General features: G+C 45.5%; 1 protein-coding gene across 1 annotated transcript in view; it reads right to left on the reverse strand.

Moving 5' to 3' along the window:
* Positions 1–5,133: 5,133 nt before the first annotated feature.
* Positions 5,134–14,238, reverse strand: part of LOC146867191 (beta-microseminoprotein-like) — a 180,209-nt gene continuing 171,104 nt past the window's right edge. Inside the window, exon 4 of the mRNA XM_085614848.1 lies at positions 5,134–5,763. Coding sequence (XP_085470974.1) covers positions 5,631–5,763 — 133 coding nt within the window. The 3' untranslated portion in view covers positions 5,134–5,630. The remainder of the gene's footprint in view (positions 5,764–14,238) is intronic.

The following is a 14,238-nucleotide window of genomic DNA, read 5'->3' on the forward strand; positions in this document are numbered from 1 at the left end:
ATAGAATGTAAGTTTTAGTATAAATAATAGTAGACTAGAGAGGTCTAGCGCCACTTCTTCCCGAGCTGATGATGCGAGGTCCCTATGCTGACGGAGAGGACGATGACTCTACATGACGACAGAAGACTCTAAATCTTCTACAGAGGACCGGTTCTGACTTAGGATCTGACTTTTAGACAGAATAGGTAAATATGAGAGAAATGAATTTGCATTTAATTGGCTTTTCTTGAAAATTTAGATAAATGAATAATCTGTTTGAATTACTGTCTCGGGTGATTATTTCTGGTCATGTTTATTGATTTTATTGTGTATTCTTTGAAATGTATTTTGTTAGATCTATAGCAACTAGCTGGTCTCATTGACCTCAAAGTACAGGCAGATTAGATAGAGCATATGTGAAAGGTGTTTCTCCTCTACAGGGCACGGATAGTCTGATTTAGGGTGAATGTTGGTGTAATGGGCCCCACCAGCGTGTAATGTGTGTATGCGTGTGTGACTGTGGAATCATTCCGTCTGTGGAAGTAGAGGGGATTCGGAAGCTCTGATCTGCACCAATATCTCCCATCGTACCACGTCCCCTACTCTACCCTACACACATCACCATAACACATCATACTCACATCTCATCCTAGCACTACGCGACCACCCACAATGCATGTGATGTACCCTCTTTGCATCACCAAGCAAATTACACTGTAGCAAAAACTACACAACTAGTCACATGTTCCTCTAAACAAGGATCCTAACTGAAACTCATGGCTGTCCCTAATGTATAACATCAGGACATCGTGCTCCCAGTCAAGGGCTTTTGTTTTACAAAGAATTCTAGATGTTTTAGGCAGGGCCACTGGCAAAATGTGATTGTGAGCTGTGGGCTTTCTTGCAAATATCCCACTCTCTGCTGCATAATTTGCAGATTCCACCAAACAAACGTTTTTAGCTCAAAGCATCAGAAGTTACACAAAATAATGTACCTCACATGGTGCAGCTCAGCGACAGACACTTTGCAAAAGTTAAGTGTGGCAGATACATTCGGGGCACATATAAATGTTTGCTTGAGATGCCTGGCATTCATTTTTAGGGCTCACCGACCAGACAGTGTGAGCTTACTAGTTGCAACAGACCTATTGTGGACTTACCAAGAACTTATTACGTGCTTATTGTTGTCCGAATGAACAGCTTTATTGTAGCCCTTATATGTTTGCTTAATATTCAACGGCTTTTTTTGTCCCATCTTGGTCATTCTGCGTTTGTCCCTTCCCTGCAGCATAGCCTCTTTGACATCCTTTTCATTGCCAGGCTTGTATTCGCTCACTGCTCACTTTTGGTTATGCACTTCATGAGAGTGCATGTGTTTTCCAGCTTTCTCCCTTTTGCACTTCTCTCCCGACCAAATACCACCGTGTTGCTCTCAACCTAGTATATTGCCTTTCCCTCCTCCCTCAACCTGCCTTTCTTTTTTTTGTTTCCCCCACCACACTCGGTACCCATTGCTTACCCTACACCTCCTAATCCACCTGCTCCTCTGTAACCATTCTGTTCTTTTTTTTAATATTAATTTATTTTTGTAGCGCACAGCAGTAAGTTGCAGCTGGCACACCCGCCTTACAGAAAGCGCTTTCGCACTGCATCTAGTTAATTCTCTTAAGTTAGTGATTCTTCTTGGACCAATAAATTAAAAGAACTGGTGCATTGTCCTTTTGTAGGCACGTGTATGCGTGATGAAGCATGTGTGTGCAAAAGTCAGCCCCCAATCTCCCGACTATTTTTTTTTAAATCTCCCACTTTGCTCTTCGGAAATGTTGGCATGTATGCCACACACACCAGATGCCCTCCGTTGCCTGGCATCAATCCCAGCTTCCGCACTTGACCAAACTGTGTAATCTTGGGTCATTGTTTTATTTCACTTTGCTGATTGGCATTGTTCTCAGGGGAGGGGGGCATGAATCATGTTTCTAAATTCATGCTTGAAAACTGTTAATTAAAAAACATAAAATGCAACGCACTTCTATAATCTCATGTACCATGGCGAAACGCTTCTTCTGCGGTTAATAATGCTTTGTAAAGTAAACTGCGGCCTGGTGCTGCTGCTCAACCAGGGGCCGCATGGGAAGGTCCCCGGCCTACTTTGAGTATCACTGGTTGAGAGTAATTAAGAAACTAGAAAATTCAGAAAAACAGTGGAGATATCGTGAGTGAGTAAGGAAACCCAAACACGTAATTTTCCCTACATTAACAGAACTCTCTTCTGACAGCGCAATCAAATGTTCCAGTTGGGCAGCTCGCGCTTCTTTCTCTGCGTGGCATCTCAAGGCCTCCCGCGGCCTAGTTTCGGATTCTAGCAAAGGAAATACAGCGTTCACCGAAGACAGTGGCCCACTGTCTTCGGTGAACGCTGTATTTCTGGCGTCTAAGAGAGACATCAATCAAAGCCTATTTACTGTTCTTTATCAATTAAACATGTTTCTATTTTTTCCTAAATTATATCGATTTTTTAAATTAACTTGATGCTACCTTAGTGGTGTGTTTCCTGTTTCCTCGATCCCTGGGAAATGCACTTTTCTTCGCTATATTTACCTTACAGGCTCACAATGAATTTCGTTCCCAGCAAGCACGAGCTTGCACTTGTTTAAGATTCTGTTAACGTTGTTTCTTGCAGCTCAGCTTCAATCATTCCACCATGACCCCACAGTGTAGACTGACATGGGGGATCACGTTATTTCGCTTTATGTTACAACTGAAAATAAAATGCCCCTGGTGATGGACGACAGAGGTGAAAGTGTAATTGCAAAAGGGAAATCCGAAAAAAATCTGAGAAATACCAAAAGGTACACGGCTATACTCATTGTTTGCCCCACACAAAACGCATGAGCAGAGGAGTATGTTCGGAGTATTGAGGTTATATGAGCTAAAAAAAAAAAAATCACCGTCACATACAAGCATGTACACATCGCAAATAAATTATAACAGCTGCCAGGAACGACTCAGACAATGTCCTGCACAAGCTAAAAGGAAAGGTAGCAGTCGCACAATAAATGAAACTCTGAGAAATTGGTGCTTTCACAGCAGACAGGTAAATCGCATACCACAAATCACTAAAGTCACAACAGAGAGTGACAAACAACTGCCCATGCACTCTCGACTCAACGGAGCGAGGGAGAGTGCTTCTCACTGACAGGGCCGGATTTAGTGCTGGTGGCGCCCTGTGCGACATTGTTAGTTAGCGCCCCCCCATGACCACCTCCACCACGGATTCTCTCACTAGCACCCTTTAACAGTGACCAAGTCTCCATAACCACACTCTCTCAGCTGGATTGAATTAGTTATATAGCGCCACTCATACCAGTGTAGGGTGTCTGAGCACTTTGCATCACACGCGCATTACACAGAGACAATCAATCATACTTGTGTAAATCAGTGTATAGGAAATGTTACATAAGCCAAAGGACTAAAAGTGTAGGAGTCACATGTCATCCATACTGGTAGGCAGTATAGTTTTAGAGTGCTTGGTGTGGAGAAGCACAAACTCAGTTTGAAAGCAGACCGGCTGATCTTTTTACATCATACGCACTCTGTAATCTACAGTTGGTACACGTTCTTTGCAGCAGGCATATTAATCCTCTGCACTAACTTCACCCAAGTCAAAACCTCAACTATACAAAATGCTGATCTCTCTCCAGGAAGATAATTAATCACACCAGTTATCTGGACATTTATGTGAGGCCTGGTAATTGCGGGGGGAAGAAATGCTGCAGCAGGTGCTTCAAAAGCATAATAAACTTTCAAACACGGCGCCCCCAGGAAGCCACCACCCGGTGCGGTGGCACCGGTCGCACCGCCATAAAGCCGGCCCTGCTCACTGAAAATCCCTGAAGCCAGAGGGGAGGAGGCCGGAGGCCTGGTGAGAGGCTGGGGGGGCCGTGGCCCGGGGGGTGGGGGGCAGAGATGTTAGAAGCCCACTGCATCCATAGTCTGTCTGTCCGTCTTTTATTATGAATGGCGGACCCATTCACCCAGCACCAGGGTCCATGGCACCCTTGCTATACTACCATGCTCGAGGGACATAAATGGACAGAAGTGAAAGTGAAACTTACTCGTCGAAGCCTACATTGCTCTCTCCGTTGATTACGGAATCCACTGTAGTGCTTTGAAGTGCCACTAGGGCGTAAGCGCTCTACAAGCAGCCATGAAGCACGACTGTATCGTGCGTTCGCCTCACAGGGCATTAAAAAGATTGTGTAGCCTGGCCCTTAGCTGCTAGCCAACGACATGACAACATTTGACACTCGCTTTTAGAAAAACGGTGTATTTCTAAAACTATTTCCAGGAATAGGCTTGGGGAAGTTACACCTTTCTTACCGCAGATAAATTCAGAGTAAAGCCACGAATTACTTGCCAAATGTCACCGGAAGTCACAGTGAGAAAATAGAAACACGTGCCCCGTTTTCCAATAAGTTTAGTACCCTGCTTCTGTAAAAACTTATTTCACAGAGCTCGGTAGCCTACGGTCGCAGGCTCTCCCTGCCTGTGGTGAATCTCTGGTTAGCGTTGAGGGTTTTTAACTTGAGAATACGACGACTGTTCATTAATTTGCTTCCTTCGCCCCGCCCCCTCCTCCAGAGTACATAGAGTAGATCGAAAACAGCTCCTGATGGCCTATGACCTACGCCGGGATACTGCTGCTCATGTAAAGCGCCTTCGGGTCGAGTGTGCGCTATATAAAACTGAAAAAAGGGCAAAAATATCCACTCCAGTCCCGCTACCTCCCCCTCTCTCTCTCTTCTAAAGCACCCTCGGTGTCTGCTGCAATTACCTGTAAAGTGCCAGAGACGCCAGCCGCGGTTTCTGCCTCCAAGATTCCAGACCAAGAACAAAACTCTCCCAAAATCCTTGTTGAACTTGTGAGGACTCTAACTCTCATGTACTTTGTTGCTTCCCCTGTCTGTGTTTTTTACTTTTACTGTGCAGTGCTCTGAAGTGGCCTTAGTGACGTATAGTGTAAACACTAACCCCCTAAATAAATATATGTACAGAACTTGTGCAACACGATACGTGCCATAATCGATAAAAACATACACTGTAAACATGCAGCATAATGTGATTACAGATCTTTCTAAACAAGGCAAACATTTTAATATTGTATTTATTAGCTTATCTGTATTGTTGATTTGACTTTCTATGGATATTGTTTATTTTTCAAGTATGTGTAGACTTAAGCTGTTCTAAAATACCTGTGAGTGCTTGCACCCAATCAACCCACCAATTTTGTGGCATAACAAATACTCACCCACAGGAGAGAAACTAGTTTATCAACATTAACATGTTGTGCGAGAATCCCTATCCGGTACCCAGATTAAACTATATCCATTTGATAGAAAATAACTCCTCATCCCTCATCCATGGCTATCTTTGTCATCTGACACCTCAGTGGTATGATACCAGGATATCATAATCAGTTCCTGCAAAAAGAGTTTGAAGGAGATGGTACTAACAGTAAGAGCACTACACAGAGGTGCAGCTATATTTTATTTTACAAATGTGTAGACGATATTGCAAAAGGATAGAATAACAATCATGCTTTATAAACTGTGAACATTATTATATTTTATTATTTTTGAAGGCTATATATTTTATCTGCCGACTGCAGCAAAGACAGGGCACTCAACAGTAGGGTCATCTTTTCTGACAACTCTGGTTTCACATGCCTTGTAGTCCAAAAGAGTCTTACAGTTCTCCTTATCGTATTCTACTGGTATGTAAAACCTAGAATAAAAGAAGAAATATGAGTGTACCATCATATAGTGAAAAAATACATCTTCATCACATCTTAAGTATCAGTTACCAGGCCATTCTGGTTTGCATGTGCAAACCCGGCACACAGCTAAAAGTTATAAAGAAAGCGCTATAAAAGTTGTAAAAAAACCACTATGACACCTGAAGGTAAAAAGAAAAACGCTTGTAGTGCTGTTTTTTTTTTACTTTTAGCCACGCTGTGAAGTAGCCACGCTTCTCTACACGGCTAAACAACATTGGTAAGGCAAATAGCTCTCAAATAAGTGAGACCTTCTGGCTTTGCCAATGCTTGTTAGACCTTGGCTCTTGGTAAGGTTGGATATGCGTTTAACCCTTCGTAGTCGACGCCAGGTACAGAGGGGTGGGGTGAAATGCTACCTGTCAGTTTGGTTGGTAGATCCCTTTTCAGTCAGGGCCAGTGCAGGTCTGATTTGCTTATGTTTGGTCAATGGAATAGAAAGCAAAATTAGAATGGCTTGGAATGGACCTCAAATAATTTTCAATGCATAAGGCACATCCAGAAGTGGTTTGTATAGGTGGTTTTGCATAGAGACTTCAAGTATAGGTGTGTGTGGGGGGTTGGTGAGAACGATATGTATGGGGGTTATGTGAGCATCTGACTCTGGGTTTGTACGTGTAAATATCATCATGTTTTGATGTGGTGGTGAATATAATGGGGACAGTGTGTGATTGCTGTGGTGTGATGATGCAGTGGAAAGAAAGTTGCCTGTAATAATTGTTTTGCAGAATAAGAGGCTTATTTACACGCCCCTTGCGCCACTGGCGCGTCACTTTTGATATGGGGAAAAGTAACACAGCGGCGGCGCAAGGGGTTTGTAAATAAGCCCCTAGATCTTTTCTTGAGTCACATGCTCTCTATTTATACCATCCAGTAATTCGGTTTGGACATAGCTTTGAAATGAATGAATATACCATTTTTTTTTGGGCATCAATCTTACCTGGAGCCAGTATGATTCACTTGGATGTGAACCGTAAGCCCACAATGCCTGAGAAGTAGCTACCGCCTCCAGATTCTTTTTTGCTCAGGACTTTATTGGCATGCATGTACTGCGTATATTTTACTGAATTGCAAACAATGTGCTTGCACTAACAAACATGTAACTCACAAACAGTTTCAAGCTGCAGAACTACTATTACTGGTAAGTAACCTGTTTTCTTTGCAGTCTGTGACTACTCTAGATTCATACACTGTGCATTAATTATACACCGTATTTTCTCCTTTGCATTTGGGTGTAAAGTGTGAGCGCCAAATAGTTTTTTTGATGGATAGTTGTTAGCACAGATTCCTCACCAAGAATATTCCCTGGTACCACGCTGGATTGAGTGATTTTTACAAGCACTGCTCCCCGCTAGTTGGTATGGCACCATACGGCACTGCAATGATTTTCTACTGCCCATGGAATTGAAGGGGTACAGCCGCATTAAAGTGCTATCGTTCTGAGCTGACATCAGTTCCTTTTTTCTGTGCCCATCAATGTAGATCTGGAGCTAGGCACCCATATTTGTTGGTGATCCAATAATTTCAAATTCTGCGCAGGCAGTGAGTGTGCCAGGGACGATGTCCCCACTGAAAACAACAGGGGTCAAGAACCTGCCATGACTTATCTGCACTGCTTGGGCTCCGGTCACAACTCGAAGTTGAGCAATAAGTGCTTCCTTACACATCTGAAGGCAATCAGGCAGGAGGAGGTAAAGCTTTATGTCACCGAGCATAAGAAGAGGTTGCGTTTCAAACAGAAGTCCCGCTCCATGTCACAGGCTATTCTCGGTTTCGGTTAAGGTCTCAAGGTCGGTCCTGCGTTTAGCCCCTTTCCTGCTCAAAGTCTTCCACTAAGTCAAAGTCTGAAACATTTCATAACTGCAAGAAAATGAAGCCAAACTCATCCTCATCTCCCCACTTGCAGTCTGGCGAGAAGTTGCTAGGGTGTCACTGGAAGGATCTCCTGTCTTCTGACTCCGAACCGGTCACACATTTGGCCCGGGCATGCCTCATATTTCCCAGGCTGCAGTGGCTGCTCCTGAAAGTAGCAATCTTCAAGGATGACATGCTGCAAATCTGCATATGCTACCTGCTCCCTGGGACATACCTTCGTGTCCCAAGGAGCCACAAAGGTCTCCTGTTGAACTTTTCCCAGCCAATCCTCCCTGGACTGCTTCCTCAGGCCCCTTCCCCATGGCAAAACGAGGACATTCTAGACATTCACTCCTGCCCCACAGTCAAAGCCAGTTCCTGTCAGTGCTGATGCCGGCGCTGGTCTCTAGTTCCAAACTGACGTCAGCCCTCCTCAGCCACTGTCATACTATGAAATACCTAAGGCACAACTGGTGGTGTGCAGCCAGACTCTTGGCCTCAACCTCTCTCTCAAAGCCAGTACCAGGGCTTGCTTAATGCCTCTCACAACATTGATGATGATGCCAAGGTGGACTACATGCTCCCCCTCATTAAACTGATGAAGGACTCTATTAAGACACTCAAAATGCCAGTGGTCTAGAAACCTCACAAGAGATAGAGCTGCACTTGCCATGTGGTCCACCAATGGAAGAAAATGCCTTCTTTGCTGTAAAAGTGTGAAAAGCAACAGACGTGCTGCGGTACAATTACTTATTCAGAAACCTGAAGCCACTTTATTGACTAGTGGCTTCTGAGGCCCATCAATCCATGAGGAACAGCTCTTCCTCCCATGTTGCAGCAGTCCCTCATTAGGGCCCTTGCTCTTTCAGGATATGGCCCTCATCTAGACATCCATCACATCAGAACGACGGGCTTACAGATTGTAAAAAGAAGCTACGGCCTGCTTTTCATTTCCTACTTTTATTCCCCCATCACCAAAGCGATTTTTGTCAGTTCATGTCCCTATTTGGATGCAAAATGTCAACCTCCTGTTGGCCAGAGGCACCTTCAAGTGAGTTCCAGACTCCAAGAGGGGCGAGGGGTGCTATTCACTCTACTTCCCTATCAGAATAAGGATGGAGACCTCAGGCCAATACTCAACCTCTTGCCATTGAATACAGTACTTTGATATTAACTAGGTTAACGAATATTTTTACCCTGTGCTGCATTTTTATTTTATTTATGATGTACTTTTAATTTGAAATGAGTTTGAATTGTATCTATTGTACTTTTATGGCCATGCTCTTGGCCGAAATAAAGACTTAAATGAAACGAATAAAATACATATTTTATTACAATTCCATTAAAATGCTAAACCAATTTAGTCAGATCTTATTCACGTATACAGATTATTCTGTGCACACAAGTAGAAATCATTTTGTTGGGCAGGATTCTGCCATTTTGAGCTTTTCACCCTCCAGTTAAAAAATATTTTTAGCTGTGGTCTTTTTGTTGTGTTTTTATTCTTTCTATTGCGCACTCGACCTCTTTAGGGGCTCTTATGTTGCGCATTTTATTTTCCCACATGATCCGTAGTGAGACTGGGAAACGCATCTGGACTGTTGCACTCAGGGACTTTTGCATTAACTGACCTAGGGCCAGATGTAGGTGGCTAAATACCGGTCGGTAACGCCGAAATTCGGTAAATGTCAGCGTTACCGACCAGTATTTAGCCATGTGCGATGTAGGAATTACCGAACGCCATCGGTAATAAGGAATCGGTAAAAATAAGGGAAACCAGTTATCGATTCCCTATTTACCGATTTGCAGACAAAAATACTGAATCGGAAAATAAGGAATCGGTAAAAATAAGGGAAACCAGTTACCGATTCCTTATATACCTATTTGCAGACAAAAGCACTGAATCGGAAAATAAGGAATCGGTAAAAAATCGCAAATGCCATGTACCAAAAATCGGTAATACCGAATTTGCTAAAAATCGGAATTTAAGAATCGGTAATTAGCACTGACTCAAAGCAGGTGGTAATCAGGTGCACTGCATATAAACAGCCCCAAAATGCAACAGTGTGAACACAATGGAGGCCCTTTACGTGATAGCAAGGCATCTACGTATGCGAGCAGCAGGACTGAGGACCTGGAGACGGGAGGAGCGCGTGTACAGATTGCGCATTACACTGTTCCAACTGACTGAGGCTGAGATCCATGAGAGGTACAGGCTACACCCAAACACCATCCTGGACCTGATATGGGACCTGCACCCACTCCTGGAGCACCAGACACCAAGGGCGCATGCAATACCCACTCATGTACAGGTACTCTGTTGCCTGCACCTCCTGGCATCTGGCAGTTACCAAGAGGTAATAGCTGTGGCAGGTGGAGCCTCACAGAGTTGCCTGTCGTGTTTTCTCAAGAAATTCCTGGACGCCATGTTGCAAAGGATGCCACACTACATCAGATTCCCCAGCACACAGGCAGAACTGCTGAAGACCAAGTTGGACTTTTATCAGAAGGCCCAGATCCCACACATCATTGGTTGCATTGACGGGACACATATACCACTCTGCCCCCCTGCTGCGACTGAGTACATTTACCGCAATCGCAAATTCGATTAATGTCCAGGTTATATGCGATGCGTCTTACATTATCACTGACAAAGTTTCAAAATTCCCGGAAGCACCCATGATTCATACATATTCAGGAACAGTGGGATCTATACCCGTCTCCTTGCAGGGGAATTTGGAGAAGGCTACCTGCTAGGTAAGTACATGTGACACCCCCTCAAGAAATCACCTGTTACTGCGATTGTAGACTGTGATTTACTTACTTACTTCTCACACACAGGTGACAGTGCCTATGCGGTGTGCTCTTTCATCCTGACTCCGTACCTGCTCCCATCCACCCCAAGTGAAAGGCGATTCAATGTTGCACATAGATCGACACGCAATGTGGTTGAGCGAACATTTGGACTCCTCAAAAGCCGGTTCCGCTGTCTGCACAAAAGTGGAGGTGCACGGCAGTACCAGCCCCTGGTCTGCTCCAAAACCATAGCTGTATGTGCCATGCTGCATAACCTTGCCACTAAGAGGGGGACACCTGTGGAAATGAGTGATTCTAAAGAGGAGGATGAGGAAGGTACACAGCCACAGCACATCGCAGCAGGCGGCGCAGCTGCAGCAGATGGGAGACAGAGATGGTCAGAGATCACACAAAATTATTTCTGAGTAAGTAATGAGACAAAGCCTGTTAATGCATTTGTGTCACGGTGTTTAATAGACCTTTCAGCAGGCAATTGTCCAGCACACCGTAACACCAGCTATGTGTCCAATGGATTACGTCACCCACGACCGAATGAAAGTAGAGGGCCGTGCCTATCTCCTGCGCCCCCGCACACCAGTGCTGCGTTCAGCATGCTCACTGTCCTCACCAGCGCTGTGTCCTGCAGCAGACCTATGCCTCACACTGTGCCTCCTGCTCTCTGGCAAGGGGGGAGTTACAGTGCTGCGACTGCTTGCCTCCTCACTGTCGTCCACATCCCCTGTAGCAGTGGCAGCAATTTGGTGAGTCTGCATCACCTCTATGGCACTGGTGACTGAGACCAGGCCCTGAATAACCTCACGGCTGCACTTTGCCATTTCAAGTTGCATGGCCACAGATCTGTGACTGAGCACATGCGTTGCATTGCACAGCCTGTTCACAGACTTGGTGAAGCCTGCAAGTACCTGCCTGTCTCTCTGCCTTGCAGCGCGCTCACCATCCATCCTGCCACATAACTGCCTCACTGCCTCCGACACCTCCTTCAATCCCTCTGCCACAGTATTGTTGAGGCAGTAGATGACCTCCTTCATGTCGTCGACCTTCCTGTTGTTAGCCACCATCTGTTGTTGAATGGCCCTCATTCTCTTCCACTGCAGGCGCTGCACATTGAGCATTTGCCGCTCCAGTCCAGAGAAGACACTGGAGCCATCAGCGTCAGGACTCTTTTCCCTCTGTCGCCGTCTACTGGCACCTGTGGTGGTTGCCTCCACGGGGGACTTTGCCCCAGATGTCTGTATGTCATTGCCCGGTGTGGTCTGTTGGGCTTCCTGCCTCTCCTCCTCTGTGGCATCTATCTCCTGGAGTGTGGCCACTGTGTACCTCTTTGATCGTTGTGGTGGTGGGGATGTTGGTGTACTGTCTGTAGGTGACATGACTTCCTCCTCAATTGTGTGTTCCTCCCTGGAGGCCTCGCCAGTCTCGCCTTCTGCAGCCCGGGGCGCTGTTCCACCTGATACAGAATGTACTATTACTCACTTTTCTGCCAGCATCTGTCTGCAAATAAATTTCACAAATGACATTCTAACTGTCTATCTTCCGCTATCTCATCTATTGCTGTGTGTGACATGCCTATGCTTATTGGGGGCTGGCTGATTTGCTACCAGTTGTTAGGGACTACATTTCCCTTGATGCACTGCTGATCTTACACAAAACATGTTCTGGGGTGGGATTTTTGCAGGGGGATTGGGATTAGGGAGGGGAGACAGCATTCTGTGCATGCATCTTACCATGTCTCTTGGATGCTGTTGCTGAGCTATCCACGTCCCCGACGCCACTGACGCTCTCTGGCAGGAGGGTGGACTCTACCAGTCGGTCTAGGGCAGTTGGTGCAAGCGCTGTGGAGCTTCCCCCGCCTGTCTTCCCCGCTTGTTTCTGCCGGTCAGCCACCCTCTCCTTCGCACGTGCCCTCATGTCGTACCATCGCTTTTTCAAGTCCTCAATTGTGCGATGTGTGACGCCAATAGCGTTGATCTTCTCCTGGATTGCCAGCCAAATGCTCCTTTTCTGGGACTCAGGGACGTTCAGTGATCTCTTGCCAAAGAGCTGGTCGTGGTCTTTGACTACTTCCTCTATAAGGACCTCCAACTCCCCCTCACTGAACTTGTGCCTCCTTTTCCTTCTGGCAGAATCTTTCCCCTTCTCATGTGAGGCCATGGTGCAGTTCCTCTGTGTTAGCTGGGTGGTGACTGTGCAGCTCCTCTGCTCTTGCTCCTGCTCCCTGTCTCTCCAACAGCTACAGATTCAGTGCACCTGCATGGGTGTGGCCACTTCCTGGTTGTGAGGTCATGTGGATGCACAGGATTGGCTGATTCGACAATTACGTTTTTTTTGGATTACCGATTCGTTAATTACCGAATCGGTATTACCGAATCGGTTTTACCGATTCGGTAATATGAAATTGGTAATTTTTTTACCGATTTGTAGGAAATCACACATTTTTTGCGATTATTACCGAATCGGTATTTTTTACCGATTTTTTACCTACATCGGAAATACTGAGTCCTTAATAGCGATTCGGTAAAAATCGCTATTAAGGACTCGGTATTTCGAACTTACCTACATCTGGCCCCTAGTTCCCATTTCCTGTCTTGTGTTACTTTAGAGCTTCATTTAGAATTCTTTCCTAGAGGACATACGTTTTGAAGTTATTAGTATTTGCTTTGGGTTCTTGCTGGTTTTTTCTTTTTCGAATGGGTTGCGGTGTATTCTTTTGATATCTTCCGGAAGGTTGGCCGCTTTAGCCCAGGGGAATATTTCTTCAAGCAACATGATTGTGAATTTTTTTATCTCCTCCCCTTCTAGGCCTTCCAGAACACAGAGCACCCTCAGGTTATTCCTCCTGGCTTGGTTTTCCAGAGATTCTATTTTATCTCTGAGGTCAACTTCTTTTGTCCTTAGCAGCTTTATTTCTTTTTGAATTACTTCTACTTTTTTGTTTGGAGTGTCTACCGTAGCCTCGACTAATGATACTCTCTCCATTAGGGCGTTAATCTTCTGGTCCAGAGCTTCGCAAGAATCTTGTATTTTTATTTGGTTCTTTTCTGACAATGCAAAGTTTGTCCTCGTCTCTACTAGCATGGCTTCCATTAGTTTCTCGGTATTGCTCTGCAACAGCTGGCTGTCTTATTCCGCTGGCTGTGGTCTGCTTATAACCGGAGTCTGGTTTTCCATGCCCACTTCCTGGAGCTCAGTTGTTGCTAGGACTAGATACCTATTACTGTCCATTTTCCCTGGGGCCTCTACCTCCTTTGCGCTTCCTCTCTGATCCCCCTCTGTTCGATATCCATGGCCCCTTGCTATTCCTGGACTTTAAAGTGTGATCTCAAAGAGGGGGCAATTCTCAGCTTGGTATCAGGGCCGGGACCTCCTAATTTTGCCTGGCTTGCCCTGGACAGAGGGGCGAGTGGTTGTCCCGAGGCGTAAGTTTTCCTCTTTTTTTTGGTACTTTTAGGAACTATATTGCCCTGTTCCCTTAATAGCTACTGCCTCAGAAGCAGGCGACTGAACATCAAAATCTGGATCTGTTGTAATGGAAGAGTGGGGAAGGGCAGATTTATTTTTTCCTTCCCCCTTGCAGCCCTCCCCGCTTGCCGATGTCTTGGTGCCTTGCGGGGGTCCTGAACCCAAAATTCCCCCTTTGCCCCCAAACTCAGGCTCGACCTCGCTTCCCCCTTCAGTTACCTTTTCCTTGCTCCCCTGTCAGGGGAGCAGCCTCTAGTGCGCTTTCCCTGGTACTCGCAAGGTGCCTGGTGTCTCTG

This window comes from Triturus cristatus, chromosome 1_2 (assembly GCF_964204655.1).
Source record: "Triturus cristatus chromosome 1_2, aTriCri1.1, whole genome shotgun sequence".
Lineage (NCBI taxonomy): Eukaryota > Metazoa > Chordata > Amphibia > Caudata > Salamandridae > Triturus > Triturus cristatus.